The sequence below is a fragment of the Giraffa tippelskirchi genome, chromosome 1, assembly GCF_054371585.1.
Source record: "Giraffa tippelskirchi isolate mGirTip1 chromosome 1, T2T-mGirTip1v1.2.pri, whole genome shotgun sequence".
Lineage (NCBI taxonomy): Eukaryota > Metazoa > Chordata > Mammalia > Artiodactyla > Giraffidae > Giraffa > Giraffa tippelskirchi.
Window position 1 is genome coordinate 88,039,301 of NC_137275.1, and position 20,924 is coordinate 88,060,224.

Below are 20,924 nucleotides of genomic sequence, written 5' to 3' on the forward strand. Positions count from 1 at the left end.
TCTCTTAAGGATTTGATTACCCTAGGTACTTCATATAAATATAATTATAAAAATTTGTCCTTTTACATCTGGTTTATTTGGTAAAATGTCTTCAAAATTCATCCATGTTGTAACAAGTTATCAGAATTTCCTTCCTTTTTAATCTGAATAATATTCCATTTGTGTACATACCACATTGTGTTTATCCCTTCATTTGCTGATAGACATTTGGGCTATTGTTTTCACCTTTGGGGCTATTGTGAATCCTGCTGCGATAACAAGGATGTACAAATAACTGCTCAAGTCTCTCCTTTCAGTTCTTTTGGGTACATACAAAGGAGAAGTGAGGGATCACATGATTATTCTATGCTTAATTTTTTTGAGGAACTGCCATACTGTTTTCCACAGTGATTATACCATTTTATATTTACATTACTGAAACACAAGGGTTCCAATTTCTCACACTTGTTAATACCTGTTATTTTATTAATGGCCACCATAATGAATATGAAATGGTATCTCACTGTGGTTTTGATTTGCATTTCCCTAATGATTTTTGATGTTGAGATTCTTTTCATGTGTTTATTGGCTATTCAAATATCTCCTTTGAAGAAATGTCTATTTAAGTCCTTTGCCCATTTTAAAACTATTTTTTTGTTGTTGTTGAATTACAGGGTTCTTTGAATATTATGGATATTAATCACTTATCTGATATCTGGCTTGCAAATATTAATATTTTCTTTCATTCTATGGGTTGCCTTTTAAACTGTTGCTAGTGTCCTTCAACGTGCAGAAGTTTTTAATTTTGATGTTGTCTGATTCGTCTCTTTTTTCTTTTTGCCTGTACTTTGGGTATAATATTCAAGAAATCATTGCCAAATCCAAACTCATGAAGCTTTCCTCCTATTTTTTTTGCCAAGACTTTTACAGTTTTAGTTCTTAGAATCATAGTCATTTTAACATATCTGTCTCCTAACTCAAAAATCTGGGTCATTTTTTAATCTGTTCTTATTTTCAATTTTCTGTCTTGGTTTGTGGTCATACAGTGTTGTCTAACGGAGAAGGCAATGGCACCCCACTCCAGTACTCTTGCCTGGGAAACCCCATGGACGGAGGAGCCTGGTAGGCTGCAGCCCATGGGGTCGCGGACAGTCGGACACGACTGAGCGACTTCACTTTCACTTTTCACTGTCATGCACTTGAGGAGGAAATGGCAACCCACTCCAGTATTCTTGCCTGGAGAATCCCAGGGACGGGGGAGCCTGGAGGGCTGCCGTCTATGGGGTCGCACAGAGTCGGACACGACTGACGCGACTAAGCAGCAGCAGTGTTGTCTAATAGCTGGCATGGCTAATCATTTTTATTGAAAACTTGACATTGTGTATAAGAAATGATACAGTGTCTAAATGATATCTTCCTCCAGAGGGAATATATGGAGTGGGGGAGTGCTAGTCACTTTAAGCAAATCAGGGACTGAGCTCAGTAGTGATAGCTTTGTAACATTCAGTTCTACTTCTGTTCTAGTTCCTAGGGAATAGTTCTCTAGTTATTTTGCCTGAGATGATGCTCCCAACAAATTATGATAGTCGCACTTATTTTTCCTAGATCTGACATACATTACTATTTTCTCTTGCTTCACCCCATTGTCTATGCCTTCCTGTCCTGGAATAATTGAATTAACTTTTCCAGGGTCACACAGCTATAAATAAAGGAGCTGGGGCCAAAACCAGGCAGCTTGGTTCCCAAGCCCACACTCTTAAAACTAAAGTGCTTATAATATATCAGACACTGTGCCAGATATAGACTAAAGCTCTCAAAGGCTTTAGATGATCCCATTTAGAAAACGGCCATTGCAACTTAAATCTGTTTTTTAAAAGAAAGAGAAAAAAAAATCTATCAAATATCTAACTTTATGGCTTTCCTATTTTAGAAAAGGAAGTATTAAAAATAAGGACCTTAGGGGGGCTTCCCTGGTGGTCTAGTGGTTAAGAATCTGCCTGCCAATGCAGAGGACATGGGTTCAATCCCTAGTCCAGGAAGATTTCACGTGCCATGGAGCAACTAAGCCCTTGTGGCACAATTACCGAAGCCCGCGCACCTAGAGTCTATGCTCGGCAACAAGTGAAGCAACTGCAATGAGAAACCTGAAAACCACAATGAAGAGTAGCCCACACTCACTGCAACTAGAGAAAGCCTGTGAGCAGTAACAAAGAGCATTAAGATAACAACATACAAAATTAGGGTGGACACAAACATATAGTTCACAGCAATGACCCACAGGATTCTGCACAATGTAGTCCCTGGGTCCCCCTCAAGCCTAATTTCATACCATCCCACACTCATTTTTTTCACTCCTCGCCACTGTGATGTTTCTACAGTTCCTATAAACTGCTAGATTCCTTCTGCAGAGCCTTGTGTGTGTGTACTTAGCCACTCAGTAGTGTCTGATTTTGTGTGACCCCTTGGACTGTAGCCTGCCAGGCTCCTTTGTCCATGGGAATTCTCTAGGCAAGAATACTGGAGTGTATTGCCATGCCCTCCTCCAGGGGATCTTCCCAACCCAGAGATCGAACCCAGGTCTCCCACATTGCAGGCAGATTCTTTACCATCTGAGCCACCAGGGAAGCCCAATATACTTGCTTTCCCCTCCAACTGAAACACTCTGCACTACAAACTTCCCTTCATCTGGAAGGGAAGTGGGGGAGTGCTCCACTCCTTTTTACCCTTCTACTCAAGGACCATATCCTCAGAGAAATATTTATGACGCCACCTCTGAGTAAGGCTGAGTAGGCTAAGTAAGGTCAAGTTTTTTATGTTCTTAAAGAACTTTGATCATTTTTTTTCAAAATATTATCTCAGTTTGTAATCATGTGTTCATTAGAGTGACTGTTCCATGTGTTTTTCTCATTAGACTACAGACTGTAATAGTGTCCCATAGGTCCTTGAAACTCTGTTCATTTTTCAATCTTTTTTTCACTTTGTTCTTCAGATTGAACAATTTCTATTTATCTGTCAAGTTCACTGATTCTTTCCTAATTCATTTCCATTCTGCTATTGAGTCTATTCAGTGAATGTTTTATTTCAGATACTGTATTTTTTAGTTCAAAAAATTTTACTTACTTCTTTTTTAACTGTTTTTATTTTTCTGCTGTTAATATCTTTCCATTTATTATAACTATGCTTATCTTTACCACATGAAACACAGCTGCTTCAACATTTTTATCTGATAATTCCAACAAGCTGTGTCATTTTTTGGTTGGCATCTGTTGATTTTTTTATCATGTTCTGGCTCTTTATATGTCAAGTACTCCTGGAGTATATCCTGGACATTTTGTTGCACAGATTTTGGGTCCTACTAAAATCCTCTGAGGAATAATTTACTTTTTGTTTGTTTTAGCAGGCAATCAACTTGAGTTGATACATAAGCTCACTCTTACTTTCTGTGGGTATGTTCCAATTTCAGTTGTTTCCAAAGCTTTTGCTATACACTCATTAGCTTGTCCCATGAAGCCACTCAGGGGTTGGGCATTCAGCCACTGTGACTTGGGCAGTGTTTTTTTTGTTTTAAAAATTCTTATGTCAGTTTTTAAAGTCATTGCTATGCTGCTTTGGGCCTATCTCATCCATGCACAGCTGGAGGTGACACAAGACATTTGGTTGGGTTCAAACACAGAATTAAGGAGCCCCATTCTCCAGCTTTCTCCTCTCCTGAATCCATACCTCCTCCCAATTTTATTTCTCTCAAGATCTCTTTCCCTGGTTTCTCTAGTGAGAAGCTGAGGCTTTTCTCTGAGTTTTAGCTGTCCATAATTCCATAAATAGTGCCTGCCCTTGGCGAAAAGCTGAAAAACGAAAACAACTGTAATAACGATGATTCCTCACACTCACTTTGGACTATAGGGTCCATTTCCCAGATCTTCAGGCAATAACAGTAGGTACTCTATTATAGTTTTTGGCCTCCAGTGTGGGCCTTAAATAGCTGAATGACTGAGGCCTACCTTCAGGTTAAAGCCACAAGAGCAAGAGAAATTGACCTTCATAGTTTTGACTCTCCTTCCCAATCTACCTGCTTTTGCTTACTTTTCTGAGTCCTCAGATAGCTGCTCTTTGCATTTCATTCAGAGTTTTGGGTCATGAGCAGTGAAAAAGAGGTTGTAGTGGACTTACTCCATTTTGAACGGAACTGGAAGCCTCTGTACTTCAGGACAGTAGGGACGATATGGGGTTTTTTTACCCTTGATCTGCACAATACTTGATAAATGGAAGGCACTCAATAAATATTTGTGGAATGAACTGAGAATAAAAATATACCAGTTACTGAAAATGACAACATAAACATTCTGCATGGTTAACAAGAAGGACATCTTTGAAAGAAGATATTCTAACATCAAGCATAAGCATTTCAAATACATTAAGAAAAAATAAAACAAATTATAAAACGAATAAGATCTTTAAAGACTATGCTGTAAAGATAGATAAGAAGTTAACAGGACAACTTAGAAAAAGATTCTGCTCCTACAGAACAAAAACTTAGAAGATTAGAACTTTTGAAGAACTAAGACTCCACCTAGGATAGATTTTTGGCATAACTTTAATGGGGCAAGTTGAAGGGGAAAAACCAAATATGTGAGGAATGTAGGGATCAGAAGCTGACTGGGCAGACCACATGGGCCTTTGCTCTCACCCCATTTTCCCTTCCTCCCTTTTTAATATTGTGTCTGTCTGCTTTCTTCTTTGCTCTAGATAGCTCCTTATCTCTATTTTCCTTTGGACTTCTCACTTTCCCTGGACACATCTTTTTTTCTGATTTTAAAAAACGCCTACTTCCTTAAGATGAATTTTGTAATTTAAAATGCAGATAAATTAAACTAATGAATTTTATCTTTCTCTTAACAGTTGGTTTTGGGAGGAGTTAATTTTTTAATAGAAAAACTCCTGTTAACAGTTCTGTGCAACTATCTGAAATAAATTTGATATAAGCAAAAGCCTTGTTGTGTAATTTAGAAGTAACTGTGGTAATCCAAGTGTCTGATGGTTACAGTGAATGTCTTCTATTGGAGTGAAACAAAGTGGAACCCTGCAGGGCCTTTCCAGGCACAAACTACTCAGCACCATGTCCTCCACTCCTTGATTATAGAACAGCTTTAGCCTCCTAGGCCTTCAGCAAGTCCCAAAGAGCATACTTAATCACAGAAGTGAGAAAATACAGAAACAGAGGAAAACAGTCAACAAGATAAAGTAATAATAGTTTATACATAAAACAAAGTAAAAGACCCTTAGTTCTTCCTCAAAGGCTACAGATAATATTCTGAGCCATATCCTTGAGTTGTTTTGCATATACTAAACCCACTCCAGGATTGGAGAAATGGCAACTCACTCCAGAATTCTTGCCTGGGAAAGCCCATGGACAGAGGAGCTTGTCCATGAGGTCGCAAAGATTCGGACATGACTTAGCAACTAATGGAGAAGGCAATGGCACCCCACTCCAGTACTCCTGCCTGGAAAATCCCATGGGTGGAGGAGCCTGGTAGGCTGCAGTCCATGGGGTCGCTAAGAGTCAGACACGACTGAGCAACTTCACTTTCACTTTTCCCTTTCATGCACTGGAGAAGGAAATGGCAACCCACTCCAGTGTTCTTGCCTGGAGAATCCCAGGGATGGCGGAGTCTGGTGGGCTGCCGTCTATGGGGTCGCTCAGAGTCGGACACGACTGAAGCGACTTAGCAGCAGCAGCAGTAGCAACTAAACCACCACCACCAAACCCACTACCAGGTGAAAGAAGTTAACAGCATGCTGCCCACAGGTTCACAGACCCAGACTGACTGGAACAAGACTGATGATGCTGACTCCCAAAATACCACCCTGTTACCTCACCATCAACCAATCAGAAGGATGTACATAAGCTGACTATGTACCATTGACCATTACCTCACCTTGCCTTTAGAAACCCTTACCTGAAAGCCATCAAGGGGTTTGGGTCTCTTGAGCATTAGATGCCTGTTCTCCTTGCTTGGTGCCTTGCAATAAACTGTACTTTCTTTCACCATAATGCTGTGTCAGTAGATTGGCTTTACTACACATCATGTGAACAGACCCAAGCTTGGTTCAATGACAGGAGTACTCTCATTGTATATCTGGAATAGGAGTGCTCTCACTGTGTATCTGGATAGCTGGCATAATGCAAGGAATTAGGGATTTGAAATCAGAAATATGCTACTTGTATGACCTTGGGTAAACAACAATCTTCTGTCATCTTTTAATGGGTATAGTACTATATACTTTTCTTACTTTGTACTCACAGCCAGAGAAAGCAGAATCAAATTTGAGAACAATTATCCAAATTTAGGATAAAGTATCTGCCTGCAATGCAGGAGACACAGGTTCAATCCCTGGGTTGGGAGTATCCTCTGGAGAGGTAAATGGCAACCCACTTCAGTATTCTTGCCTGGGAAATCCCATGGGCAGAGGAGCCTGGTGGGCTATGATCCATTGGGTCACAGAGTTGGACACGACTGAGCAACTAAACCATATCCAAATTTAAGTTTACTGGACATCATGCTTTTTGTAAACTAAAAGATGACTTCATTCTAATTTTATTCCAGTATGTTATATTTATAATCACCTCAGTATTCAAAAAAAATTATGCTCTGTTTATTGAAGTAAGTTTCTTAAAATCCTTTTTGGAATGAGGTACAGTAAAAATACATACATACTACATATCTTGCTATTGGAGGATAAAGTGAAATGTTTTTATAGCTCATAGCAAAAGTATGGTTATTCAACTGATAATTTTTATTAGAAGTATATACTATCATCGTATTACTAAGCTTTGCTTTTAAAGTTGTGGAAAATGTTGATTGATTTAGAAGTTCTGTTTTCACCTGTTTTTATTACAATGTCTCTTTGATTTTGCATATAAATAATGGACACAGCTTGTACTATAAAAGCTTTTATTATAAAAGACCTGGGTAATCTAAGTTCCCTGCTTTTAATCTGTTATGGAGTAAATCTGTTTTATTTATTTTAATCTGTTAATATGGAGTAAATTTCCTGTCACTTCACCTTCCTCTACTTCAATTCCAAACCTATACAATGGGGTAGGATAGAAGGATGTTAGATAATCCAATGCCTTTATCAGTTTTAAGTCTAAGCTTCTATTCCCTTGGGCTTCCCTGATAGCTCAGAGGGTAAAGCATCTGCCTGCAATGCAGGAGACCTGGGTTCGATCCCTGGGCTGGGAAGATCCCCTGGAGAAGGAAATGGCAACCCACTCCAGTATTCTTGCCTGGAGAATCCCATGGATGGAGGAGCCTGGTAGGCTGCAGTCCACTGGGTCACAAAGAGTCGGACACAACTGAGCGGCTTCACTTTCACTTTTCTTTCACTTTCTATTCCCTTTTGGATCTACTGGAAAACAAACAGCATGAGAGAATACCATTACATGCTGCTTGGGAACTTCACATACACACACACACACACACACACACACACACACATTAGTCTTCTGTCACTTAATAGAAACAACTTCTTGTCTTTCTCTTGATGTGTGTTCCTGTAGTGTATAATGTACTTTGGGTTTATTCTTTTGGAGCAATGTTGAACAATAGTGACATCTAGTGACTATACACATTATTTAGCAAAAGTTTATGGCCAATTCTTAGTCTCCTGCATTGCAGGCAGATTCTTTACCATCTGAGCCACCAGGGAAGACCCTTCTAAATGTGGGTGATTCACTTTGTGACTTAGCTAAACACCTGAAACCATTCCTCATCTCTTGTCCCTACAGATTTAAGAAACATCAATTAAGTTTGACAAGGGCATTAATTGGACACATAACATTTGAAGAAAATTTCTTCAAAAAGTCATAATGTATACAGAGTTAAACATTAACTATTTTAAGGGAGAGTTGAAGTTTTTTCCTTCACTGACACATGTATTTGTTAAATGAACATTAGATAAAGTATATATGTCAATGTCTGGGTTTGTATGTATGCCTTTAGAATCTTTGGAACTATTGCTGCCTTTCAGACAGAAGTCTTTTTGAGTTTACATCAAGATCATCAAGTAAAAACAAGTAACAGTATAATTATTTCTGAACAAATGAATTTAAAAGTTATATTTATTGAGACTACCTTTTATAAAGAGCAATCAATCTAGATCAGTTGTTTTTTTTTAAGATAATGACTAGCTGGCATTATTGTTTAATCAGGACAATACAAATCTGGACATAACTACTCCAATTCAAATGGACTCAGCCACTATTAAAATTTCTATGGTATTTAGTTCCCATTAATCAAACTACCGCACAATTGTACTCATCTCACACGCTAGTAAACTAATGCTTAAAATTCTCCAAACCAGGCTTCAGCAATACGTGAACCGTGAACTTCCAGATGTTCAAGCTAGTTTTAGAAAAGGCAGAGGAATCAGAGATCAAATTGCCAACATCCGCTGGATCATCGAAAAAGCAAGAGAGTTCCAGAAAAACAACTATTTCTGCTTTATTGACTATGCCAAAGCCTTTGACTGTGTGGATCACAATAAACTGTGGAAAATTCTGAAAGAGATGGGAATACCAGACCATCTGACCTGCCTCTTGAGAAATCTGTATGCAGGTCAGGAAGCCACAGTTAGAACTGGACATGGAACAACAGACTGGTTCCAAACAGGAAAAGGAGTACGTCAAGGCTGTATATTGTCACCCTGCTTATTTAACTTATATGCAGAGTACATCATGAGACACGCTGGGCTGGATGAAGCACAAGATGGAATCAAGATTGCCGGGAGACATCAGTAACCTCAGATATGCAGATGACACCACCTTTATGGCAGAAAGTGAGGAAGAACTAAAGAGTCTCTTGATGAAAGTGAAAGAGGAGACTGAAAAAGTTGGCTTAAAGCTCAACATTCAGAAAACAAAGATCATGGCATCCGGTCCCATCACTTACTTCATAACAAATAGATGGGGAAACAGTGGAAACAGTGGCTGACTTTATTTTTCTGGGCTCCAAAATCACTGCAGATGGTGACTGCAGCCATGAAATTAAAAGATCCTTGGAAGGAAAGTTGACCAACCTAGACAGCATATTAAAAATCAGAGACATTACTTTGCCAACAAAGGTCCATCTAGTCAAGGCTATGGTTTTCCCAGTGGTCGTGTATGGATGTGAGAGTTGGACTATAAAGAAAGCTGAGTGCTGAAGAATTGATGTTTTTGAACTGTGGTGTTGGAGAAGACTCTTGAGAGTCCATTGGTCTGCAAGGAGATCCAACCAGTCCATCCTAATGGAAATCAGTCCTGGGTGTTCATTGGAAGGACTGATGTTGAAGCTGAAACTCCAATACTTTGGCCACCTGATGCAAAGAGCTGACTCATTGGAAAAGACCTGACTCATTGGAAAAGACCCTGATGCTGGGAAAGATTGAGGGCAGGAGGAGAAGGGGACGACAGAGGATGAGATGGTTGGATGGCATCACCGACTCAATGGACATGGGTTTGGGTGGACTCTGGGAGTTGGTGATGGACAGGGAGGCCTGGCGTGTTGCGGTTCATGGGGTCGCAAAGAGTCGTACATGACTGAGCGATTGAACTGAAATGAATCAGATATTATCTTGAATTTTTATTCTTTTAAGGTGCCTAGATCTTGTATCCACAATAAAATGGTAAGGTATTCCAGGATTCAGAGTATGTTTTATATTCTTGTCTTTTTCTTAGTACCAAACACAGCGGTTTTTCTCACCTATAAAATAAAGTTACTAACAACTTACTGAGAATCCAAGGTTTTTCACAACATGGCATCAAACCATCTTGTTGGCTTTCTCTGTAGCTATTTTGGCCCTATATTTAAGGCAAACTGTTAACTGCTCTTCTATGTATTATTTGTTTACTTTTGCTTGGAATACCTTCATATTGTATATCTTTTTTGCAAATTATATCTGTTGCTTAAGGGGTATTCCAAGAAAATCTTCCTGCAAGGTATACCCAAAGCTGGAAGTTGTCTCCTCTTTTGAACTCTCACATCATTTGGTCACTTTCTACCTTCCCTCTCTCTAGTTGTTTATCCTTGGGCTTCTTTCCAAGCTTCTCTTCCTCTATCTATCCCTTAAACGTGGAAGTTCCTTGGGATTCTGCCTTATGCCCTTTTTTCTTATCATTCTATTTTTTAAGAAATTTACTTTACTCCCAATGGCTCCAATTATGACCAGTAAGCTGATGAGTCTGGTCTAGTGAAGCCCTCCTGAGATTCTATCTGGTATATTTACCAAAATAATATCTCTACTTGATCACCCTTATAAGTATCTTAAGCTCAGTCTATGCACAACTGAACCCAAGACTTTTGCCCACCAAATCTATTCCTTCTTCAGAAAATTTACTATCGCAGAGTAAAGCCATCTACCTAGTTGCTCAAGTTAGAAACTGAGGAGTCATTCCTTCTCCCCACTTCTCCTTTTCTGCCAACATTCAGTGAGGTACTAAATCATAACACAAGCTCTTAAATATTTAAAAATTTTTTCCACTTTTCTCCATGTCAATTGCCACTACCACAGTCTAGGCCATAGACACCTTTCTCCCTAAACACCACCGTGGTCTTTCCAATGCTTTTCCCCATTTTTCTAGACTGGTCCTCCCTAGTGTAATTTTCATAATGCAGGGTAATCTTCTAAAATGTAGAGTGACCTGCTTAATATTCTTGAATAGCTTCCCATAGAAGAAAAACATCCAGACTCCTCAAACTCAGCTTACAGAGCCCTCTGTTATAACAGCTAACTTTGTCCTTGTGTATCTCCTTATTCTTCACTTGGCATTCTAAACTTCAACTGTACTAAACTGTAGTTCTTCAAGTGGTCATGCTTTATATCTTCAAGACTTTATCAGTTTTATATGTTACCTCCTCACTCCACACCCTGGCTTTTGGCCCAGCTAATTCTACATAGTTTAAGAAGTTATTCTTGTAGAAGTTCCCTTCAGTCTGCATTCTTATAGTAGGATCCACCCCAGTATGATAACTGCATGTTTGATTACTATCAGTTTTTTACTTAATAAATATTGAGAGTACACTAAGTAACTGGTACTGTATTCTTCCTTATATAGAATTTAGTCAGTATAGGGTATTGTGGCGGAGAAGGAAATGGCAATGGCAACCCACTCCAGAATTCTTGCCTGGAGAATCCCGTGGACAGAGGAGCCTGGTGGGCTGCTGTCTATGGGGTCGCACAGATTCGGACACGACTGAAGTGACTTAGCAGCAGCAGCAGCAGCAGCAGCAGCAGCAGCAGGGTATTGTGAAAGCACATATGATATATGGTGGTGGTGGTTTAGCTGCTAAGTCGTGTCTGACTCTTGCGACCCCATGGGCTGTAGCATGGCAGGCTCCTCTGTCTATAGGATTCTCTAGGCAAGAATACTGGAGTGGGTTGCCATTTCCTGCTCCACATATGATACATGGGATCCAAGAAATGCTTCTCAGAGACTCGCATTTTCACCTATTTTCTCAGTAGACTGAATCAGTGCTGATTTCATAATCATTTCTGAGTTCTTTGAATTACCTAACATAATAGATGGTGGATAAATATCTAATCCTATTAACTGTTGGATTTTAAACACATACAAAATGTTTTCACATTGTATGAGGACTCCAGGCAACCATGACTTTCTACTTAGCAGAGTTTTTCTTTGCTACCACTTTGGATATAATGGAGTGTAAAAAGTGAAAAAGCAAACTACTACAGTGAAAGATATGGGACTTATTGTCAGAACGCCATAGTTAATAATTCTGGTACTTTCTGAGTATGTGTCCTCTGTCAAGATCCTTAACCTCTCTAAGCCTCAGTTGTCTTATCTGAAAAAGGTAGTTATAAATTCAAATGAGATAAGAGAAAATGAAAGTATAACACAAAATGTAAAGGAGTATCTAGATGATATTATTATTGTTATTAGAAGGACTACAGATCAGGTCTTCCTGTTACTGGCCATCTAAGCTCTATAAACAGGAGTTGCAAATCTCTTCCTTCATCTACACTTTAGCATCTAAAATGTTGGCTTTTGTACTTTAATAAACACATATGCATGGAAATGTTTTAAGAAACAAAGATAAATACTGTATGATTTCACTTATAAGTGGAATCTAAAACAAACTAATTAATATAACAAAAAAGAAACAGACTTATAGATACAGAGAACAAACTAGTGGTTACCAGTGGTGAGGGAAGAGGGAGGGGCAATATAGGGGTAGGAGATTAAGAGGTACAAACTACTATGTATAAAACAAACAAACTACAGTGATATATTGTACAGCACAGGGAATATAGCCAATATATTATAATAGCTATAAATGGAGTATAACTTTTAAAAATTGTGAATGACTATGTTGTACACCTGAAGCTTATATAATATCGTATATCAACTATACCTCTCTAAAATAAAAGTCGGATAAAAAGTGTTGACAATGATTTGAAGAAATAAGATCCTCCTCTACTGCTGGTGATAATGTAAAATGATACAGCCACTTTGGAAAACAATCTGGCAGTTCCTGAAATGATTTAACATAGTTACCAGATGACCCAGCAATCTTACTCTTGGGTATATTCTCAAGAAAACATATGTCCACACAGAAACCTATAAACAAATATTTATAGCAGCATTATTAATAATAGCCAAAAGGCAGATCAACCCAAATATTCATCAGCAGATGAATGGACAAGCAAAATGTGGTACACCTACACAATAGAATATTATCCAGCCATTAAAAATACATGCTATAATAAACCTTGAAAACATAATGCTAAATGAAAAAAGCCAATCACAAAAGATTACATATTATCCATTTATGTGAAAATATATAATAGGGAAATCTACAGAGACAGAAAGTAGATTAGTAGTTGCATAGGGTTAGGAATGCGGAGGACACTAAGATTTTAGCAACAAGGCACGGGTTTCTTTTTAAGGTGATGAAAATGTTCCAAAACCTAGCGATAGGTATTTATATCTGTGAATACACCCAAAGCACTGTAATGTATACTTTAAATAAACAAATAGGGTATGAATAGTATGATATGTGAATGATAATAAATCTGATTTAAAACAAACACACACACACACACACAGATAAACAAGCCAAAAAATTTAACAAGTAAATATTAAAGGGCTAAGAGAGTTAGAAATACCAGTCATTGAAAGTCTAGAATTTAGACATATGGAACAAAAAAAATATCAGGCCACAATTTTTGAGAAAATGTTAATTGGAAGTGTAGGTGGCACAAAAGACTAACAATTTGAATCATTTCTCAGTAAAATGGTACCACGTTATGCTAAGGCAGGATATCTGGGTTCAAGGACTAGGTTAGCTACTAACCTATCTACTGACACCCAGACAGTCTGCCCACCCACCACTCTCATCTTTCAGTTTCTTGATCTCCTTGGCTCCTATGATCTTTTTCCCACTCTATCTTAGCCACACACTCACAAGGCCACAAACATCAAATGGACACTCAGTTCTGCCCAGCTATGCTACTATGCTTCTCTAGTATTGCTACAGACTGAATATTTGTATCTCCTCAAAATCTATATGTAGAAATCCTAACCCCCAATGTGATGGTGGTATTAGGAGGTGGGACTTTGGGAGGTGATTAGTTCATGAGGGCAGAGCACACATGAATGCGATTAGTGCTCTTATAAAAGAGACCCAGAGAGCTCCTTTGCCTTTTTCAGACACATATGAACCAAGAATTGAGCCCTCACTAGACACTGAATCTGCTGGCACCTTGATCTTGGACCTCTCAGCATCTAGAACCGTGAGAAAAAAATTCTGTTTGTAAGACAACCAGACCTCCTAATACTACCATCACATTGGGGGTTAGGATTTCTACATATAGATTTTGAGGAGATACAAATATTCAGTCTGTAGCAATACTAGAGAAGCATAGTAGCATAGCTGAGCAGAATTGAGTGTCCATTTGATGTTTGTGGCCTTGTGAGTGTGTGGCTATAGCAGCCTGGATGAACTAAGACAAGTATGACTGTCTTCTGTGTTCAAAATGACTATTTTTATATCTTCTCTTCATCTCTTAAAACTTTCATCCAAATATTCCTTCTCATACTGATTAACTTCAGGCAGAAACTGATCTTCTGATCACTGAATCCACCCATGTATCTGCATCCCTACCTATATTTGCTGTCTTTCTTCCCATTACTATGTTTTATGTTCATGTTCCTAGGACATGAATACGTCATTTCTACGTATTCCCTGGATTCAATTCCCTCTCACTTTCTCAGAGACTCCACTCTCAAGATATACACTTTCTCTCTTATACAATATTTTCTCCCTCTACACTGGATCACTCCCATTAGCTTAAAAACATACTTAAGCATCCCCATGTTTAAGAATTCTACTTCAACCCCACATATTCCATTTCTCAGTTCTTCATAGTGAAATATCTTGAGATATTTCACAGAGCTACGTCCATTTCTTCACACACACATACACTTTATTGTGCTTATCAAAACTCAGCAGTCATTTATTTTACATTACCTCTCAGCACGTGTCAGTACCACTAGCCATGCTTTGTCATCTTGGCTTTTCAAGTCACCACATGCTTCGTGTTTTCTTCCTATCTCACTGCCTACCTTCTCCATCTCCTTTGCTTGCTTCTTCTCCTCTGTTTTACCTCTAATCACTGGAATGCTCTCTATGAACACAATTTCCCTAGGCAGTTTTATCTATTAATACATGCTGATGTCTCTCAACTTTGTATCTTTGATCCCATATACTGAACTCAAAACTCAGAACTTACTTTAGATTTTTAATAAGCAGATTAAATGTAAGGTGAGCAAAATAAAAATATTCCCTCTCTACACATTTTCTTCCCAAGTTTTTACTATTTGATAAATGGAAAAGTGTTAGTTGCTCAGTCATGTCTGATTATTTGCAACCCCATGGACTGTAGCCCACCAGGTTCCTCTCTCCGTGGCATTTTCCAGGCAAGAATACAGGAGTGGCATTCCCTTCTCCAGGGAGGAGATCTTCCTGACTCAGGGATTGAACCCAGGAAACAGTGGAAACAGTGGCTGACTTTATTTTTCTGGGCTCCAAAATCACTGCAGATGGTGACTGTAGCCATGAAATTAAAAGATGCTTACTCCTTGGAAGGAAAGTTATGACCAACCTAGACAGCATATTAAAAAGCAGAGACATTACTTTGCCAACAAAGGTCCATCTAGTCAAGGCTATGGTTTTTCCAGTGGTTGTGTATGGATGTGCGAGTTGGGCTATAAAGAAAGCTGAGTGCCGAAGAATTGATGCTTTTGAACTGTGGTGTTGGAGAAGACTCTTGAGAGTCCCTTGGACTGCAAGGAGATCCAACCAGTCCATCCTAAAGGAGATCAGTCCTGGGTGTTCATTGGAAGGACTGATGTTGAAGCTGAAACTCCAATAATTTGGCCATTTGATGGGAAGAGCTGACTCACTGGAAAAGACCCTGATGCTGGGAAGGATTGAGGGCGGGAGGAGAAGGGGACGACAGAGGATGACATGGCTGGATGGCATCATTGACTCGATGGATATGGGTTTGGGTAAACTCCGGGAGTTGGTGATGGACAGGGAGGCCTGGCGTGCTGTGGTTCATGGGGTCGCAAAGAATAAGACATGACTGAGCAACTGAACTGAACTCCTGCATTGCAGGCAGACTCTTTGGTAAGTGGAAAAACCATGCACTAAAGTTCAAGACAAAAACCCAGACGCATCTTTCTCTCACTCCTATATTTAAAACATCATCATGTGTGTAGGTTCTGCCACCAAATATATCTCACACCCAAACATGTTTATACCACATTAGCCAAAACTATGGTCATTCCTTCCTGGATTACCACACTCTGCTCCTACTCTTGCTCCCCATCCCCTATGGCCCATTCACCACATAACAGGTGGAACAAATCTTTATACAATAAATCAGATTATATTACTCCCTACCAAAAAAACTCCCTATTGGTTTCTCATTACACTTTTAATAAATAAATTCCTAGCTTATCCCATGGGTAGATCCCCATGACCGAGTCAAAGCCCTACATGCTTGGGCCCCTACCGATCCTCTCCAAGCTCATCTTGTTCCACTTTTTCCACCTTCCAGCTACAGCATTCTTAATGATGTTCTTTGAAAGAGTCAAGTTCTTTCCTACCTTGGGTTTTTGCAATTGTAGTTTCTTTTACCCACAATATTCTGACCCCCAGTATTTCCATGGCTGGCTTTTTTATGTCACTGAGGTCTCAGCACAAATGTCAACTCTTCAGAGAGGCCTTTCCTAACCAATCAATCTAAAGTAACTGCTCCCTGAGGTCCTCTCACTGTTTTACTTCTTCACTGCACTCACCATTATCCAAGTTTCCTTATACATATATTGTTTACCTGTTTATTTTCTATATTCATTATATTAAAATGTAAGTTCCATGAGATGGGAATCTTGCCAGTCTTTTTTAACCATGATATTCACAATGCCTGGCAAGTCCCCTAAAAATATCTCAGCAAGTCACTGACCTGAGCAAGTCACTCGACCTCTCTAACATATTTGTGGGCTTACTATTGCTAGACTTACCTCTGGGTCTAGAGAATACAAAAGTAAATACGGCGTGGCTCTTTGAAAATCTCACCCACTTATCCCTTTTAAAGTATTTACCGAATGTATTTACTGTATATCATACTATGTTCCAGTGTGCTGTGCTTAGTTGCTCAGTGGTGTCCAACTCTTTGTGACCCCATGGACTGTAGCCCGCCAGGCTCCCCTGTTCATGGGATTTTCCAAGAAATAATACTGAAGTGGGTTGTGGTGCCCTACTCCAGGTGATCTTCCAGGTCTCCCACGTTGTATGCTGATTCATTACCGTCTAAGCCTCCAGGAAGCCTATGTTCCAGGGACAGGGAAGTACTATGTTCCAGGGACTGCCTAATCTCAGTGTTTAGTTCCCTCTTCAGTAAAATGGAGCTCTGTTAACCAACTTTATCTCACAGGTTGTATGAACAGGATGAGTACGAAAATAATGTACAAAATGGGAAGTGCAATAAAAATGTTACTTTATATATTGCTATTACTGCATCTACCTCTGTCCTTTTGTCTGGTATTGGGCAGGAGTTAAAACAAGAGAGTCAACTGACAAAACCAGCGGTATAAATTCTAGTACTCACAGAAGGTAGTAAATATGAATATCCATTTCATAGACACAGTGACCAAAACGTCTGGGGCTTGAATTCTTTACGTGTGAGAGTAACGTGTTAATTTCCCATACTTCTGTCGCACAAATAGCAATACTATTTATTCTTATGGAAAATTATTCAGTGGGGTCTGACCTCTCTCGGTGCTACCCAAGCCCATCTTTCCTCTCCATCATCCCATCTGATCTTTCATAGACTACAGGACACACACAGAGAGGCGTCGGGGACCAGGTGCAGGCCTCTCACAAGGACTCCTACACGATATGCCTGACATGGTACCTGTGCAACAACAGCCCTCAGTCCTTCAAAAGCACTGATCTGAAGGGCTTGTCCTCGGCGATCAAAGCCGACAGAAACAGGCGGGGTAAGGGGCGCGGGAGAAGCGGGGTGAGCCTTCCAGTATCAGCAACCAATCCTGGAGCACACCTCCAATCACAGGAGCTTGCGGACGTTCACTTGCAGATATTCACCATCTGTACGAGAGTCTGCGCTTAATAAAATTAATTCTTCTGTCAGTCTTGACTGACAAACCTGTTCTTATTTACGAGTACCTGTAAAAGGATTGAAAGAAATGGAAAAGGAACGGAGAGAATAAAGAGACACGTAGGGTGAGGGAGCAAAGAAACGAGTCAGAGAGACGAGAGAAGAAACAAACATCTGTGGCTGTTTCCCCAGAGCCCGGCAAAGGAGCAGACGTATGCTCCTTAGGGCGAAGGGGACGGGAAGGCGTTCCTGGGCGCCACCGGAGGGGAAAGACTGCGAGAAACGAGGGACTAGTGCCGAAAGAGAGAGTAAAGACAAATGGGCTGTACCTACAATCCCTACAGCAGCTCCCGCTGCCCAGGGAGCAACGCCGGAACACAGCAACCGCCGCCGGGCCCACGCGAGGCCCTGAGGCAAACGCTGCGGGACGCCAGAGTATGGGCGGGGCTAATGGCGAGGGGGCGGGGCTTCCGACTGCAGGCTGAGCTGACGCGTTTAATTGGCGTCATGGTCGCCCCATCCTTAGGAGCCAGAGGTTTCTGGGGTCCTCTGGAACCGCCTGGTGTGTTTTCAGTTTATTCTACCCGTTCCACGTCTCTTCAGAGTATTGACTTACTGTGTTGTAAAAGTCCAGAGATGGAGTTAACCTCAGAGGGCCGATTAGCCAAAAAGCAACACCAGGGGATGCATGTGCCGGAAGTAACTTGTCAAAACTTTAGACGGTGTCTCCCTTTACGTCAATTTTAGTACAGCCTTAAAAGGAGCAGTTTCTGGGGTTAGGACTGCGCTCAAAGTTCAGCACTGCCACTTTGTAGCTTTGGGTTTTTCTTCTCTGTAAAGGATGTGGTGGTGTTGTGAGAATAAATTGATGCGTGGCCAAGTGTCTGGAACAGAGCTTAATACAAAGTAAACATTCAATATCCTATTATCAGTTATCAGGGTATGTTTAACAGGAGGATTTCTACGTGCTGTTTCTCATGAATCCTCAAATTGTCAGGGAATGTTTAACAGGAGGATTCCTACGTGCTGTTTCTCATAAAACCTCTCTTCCTTATTAAGTGGAATGGCACACTGTTCCCAGAACAGAGGTCATGGAATGAGACAGGCTCGGGTCTCCTTCAGTAAACATACTCCTTAGGCAAAACTAGTCAGTCTCGATCCTCTTTCTTGAGATATGGTTTGTTTCCTGACCTTGTGACTATTATTCCCTTGTTCCCTTGTTAACGGTTGCTGTACGTTTGGTTTTCTGACCTTTGTCATTGTCAAAAGAAATTTCTTGTAACACAGCATATATATATATATCTACTCATAGAAAGATCATTAAAGTACCCTTCCTCCATCAGAGGCTTGGGTGCCTGTGTCTTTCTTTCTCTCTCTTTCCTTTTCTATCTTTCTCTCTTTCACTTTCTTATCGTTGACTCCGGGCCACCAGATCCCGGTCCATTAAAGGACCCCAACAATCAGTGTAAAACTTTTGCTTTGTTTCCCCGCCTCGCACCCCCCCCCCACCCCCCATGAAATCTTATGTGGAAACCTTCATATGAAACAAATAGAAGCAGAACTGCTCTTGAAGATGGGCCCAGAAAGTTTGGGTTCTCAGTGCCAAAGGTGGTCTTAAAGTTCCCTCTCTGGAGTCCCCAAGCTTCCTACAACATAGACAAAGACAAATTAGAGAAAGTCCAAACTTCTCAGAAAGACAAACTCACCTTTCCTATTTTTTACCCTCCTTGATGCTCCAAACAACTTTTTCTCCTGCACACACAGACAAATTCCTTTTTGCCTCCATGTTTTTTCTTAAGTCATTCGGTCTATGGGGAATGTTCCTTTACTCCTTTCCTTATTTATCATTTAAGATTTTATTCAAATCACAACTCTTTATTGGATGACTAAGAAATTCTTTTATTGTAACCCCTTCCTACCTTCAGCATGGTATAGGTAGCTCATTTTCTGTTTTCTGAAAGTCAGAAAATAAGGACTGAAAGTCATTTTCTTCCTTGTTTTATAAGAGTAGACAAGGTCTTTTGTGATTATAGGGTTAAGGAAATGCTTTGTTCTCATGGTAGGAAAGGAAAAAGCAAGGAGACTCCCCAGGTTACTGGGATGAAGAACAAACGGTAAAGCTGGGAAGAAGGACCTTTGAGAGGAGTCACTTGCCTCCAAGACACTGCTCTAAGCCTCAGATACCATGGACTGCTGGAGTTCAAGTGCTTTAGGGTTTAATGAAGGAAAATGGGAGGCATATCAACAAATAGAGGTTTGGAATTCTCACCAGGTCAGAGGATTCAGGACATATTTAATTTTAGTCAACTAAAACATGTGATATCACTTGCTCCCAAAATGCCAGGAAGCAGTTCCCATCTGTTACACAAAACTACTTAAATTTTTCATATAGAAATATAATGTTCTGAAACGTTTCAAAAATAATGTCCTTCATTTACTTAAGGACAATATAATAAAAATTTAATAATAATCACTTAAAAACACCTAAAGAAACATCTTAAGTCTTTTTGGTACAAAAAAAAAATCAAGGATAAGTTAAAAATAATTAAATTGGTTATATTTGAAACAATGCCATTAAAAGCAAAACAAAAAAAAAAACTTTTGAGGAACAAAGAGAACCTTAATCATGATAGCAGTATTCCTTAAGTTTGATATGAAAGTAGTTTCAAAAATATCTTCTATATAAATATTTCTGTACTTCTGAAAGCACTTCAATAAAAATAGAAATTTGGCCAATGACCAATTTGGTATGATTTAAGTGCCAACTTTCTTTTACAGTCTTACTTCTCACTACTTCTCTTTAGCAACCTTAAGTGTCAGTCATTTACTGTACCCCAGGCTTTACTGTTTTTGCACTTCGCTAATATACCAGCCCTCTACCTAACTGTTCCTTTCTTTGCCTTACTCCCTAATATCAACTCATCAATCCAAATTATGTCCACTCTTCTAGATCCAGTTCATGTATCACCTTTAAAAAGTTTTCCTCACTGAGAACAGTTTTGAATCATTCATTTGTATTACAGCTATTTGTACACATTTTACTTCCTTGAAAGCTCTCTGAAGCCAAGTATTAGAGTCAGTCTCCCACTAGAATTCAAGTTCCATCTTGAATATATTCTTCATCACTGTATTCCCCAGGACCTAGCAAAACTGGCACACAGTAGGCAAGTTACAAGTGTATTCTGAGTGAGTGAATGAATGGATTTTAGAGCATAAACTCCCTAAAGGTAGGGATTTGTCTGTTTTATTCATTGAAAAATTAA

The 20,924-nt window shown here is 39.7% G+C and overlaps 1 protein-coding gene across 50 annotated transcripts in view; it reads right to left on the reverse strand.

Annotated features, from left to right (window-relative positions):
• Positions 1-18,071, reverse strand: part of SLC9B1 (solute carrier family 9 member B1) — a 71,012-nt gene extending 52,941 nt beyond the window's left edge. For 3 of the 50 annotated variants that reach the window (XM_081483224.1, XM_081483210.1, XM_081483424.1), the window contains exons 1-2: positions 17,991-18,071; positions 17,458-17,729 (exon numbers count right to left, since the gene is read on the reverse strand). Coding sequence is in view for 4 of the 50 variants with exons in the window: in XM_081483184.1 (XP_081339310.1) it covers positions 5,934-5,944 (11 nt within the window). In the remaining 46 variants the exon portion in view is untranslated. Of the gene's footprint in view, positions 1-5,933; positions 6,150-7,250; positions 7,387-8,927; positions 9,055-12,389; positions 12,510-17,457; positions 17,730-17,990 lie in introns of all 50 variants that reach the window. The other 47 variants (XM_081483173.1, XM_081483339.1, XM_081483161.1 and 44 more) reach the window with 30 other exon arrangements.
• Between the last annotated feature and the right edge of the window lie 2,853 nt (positions 18,072-20,924).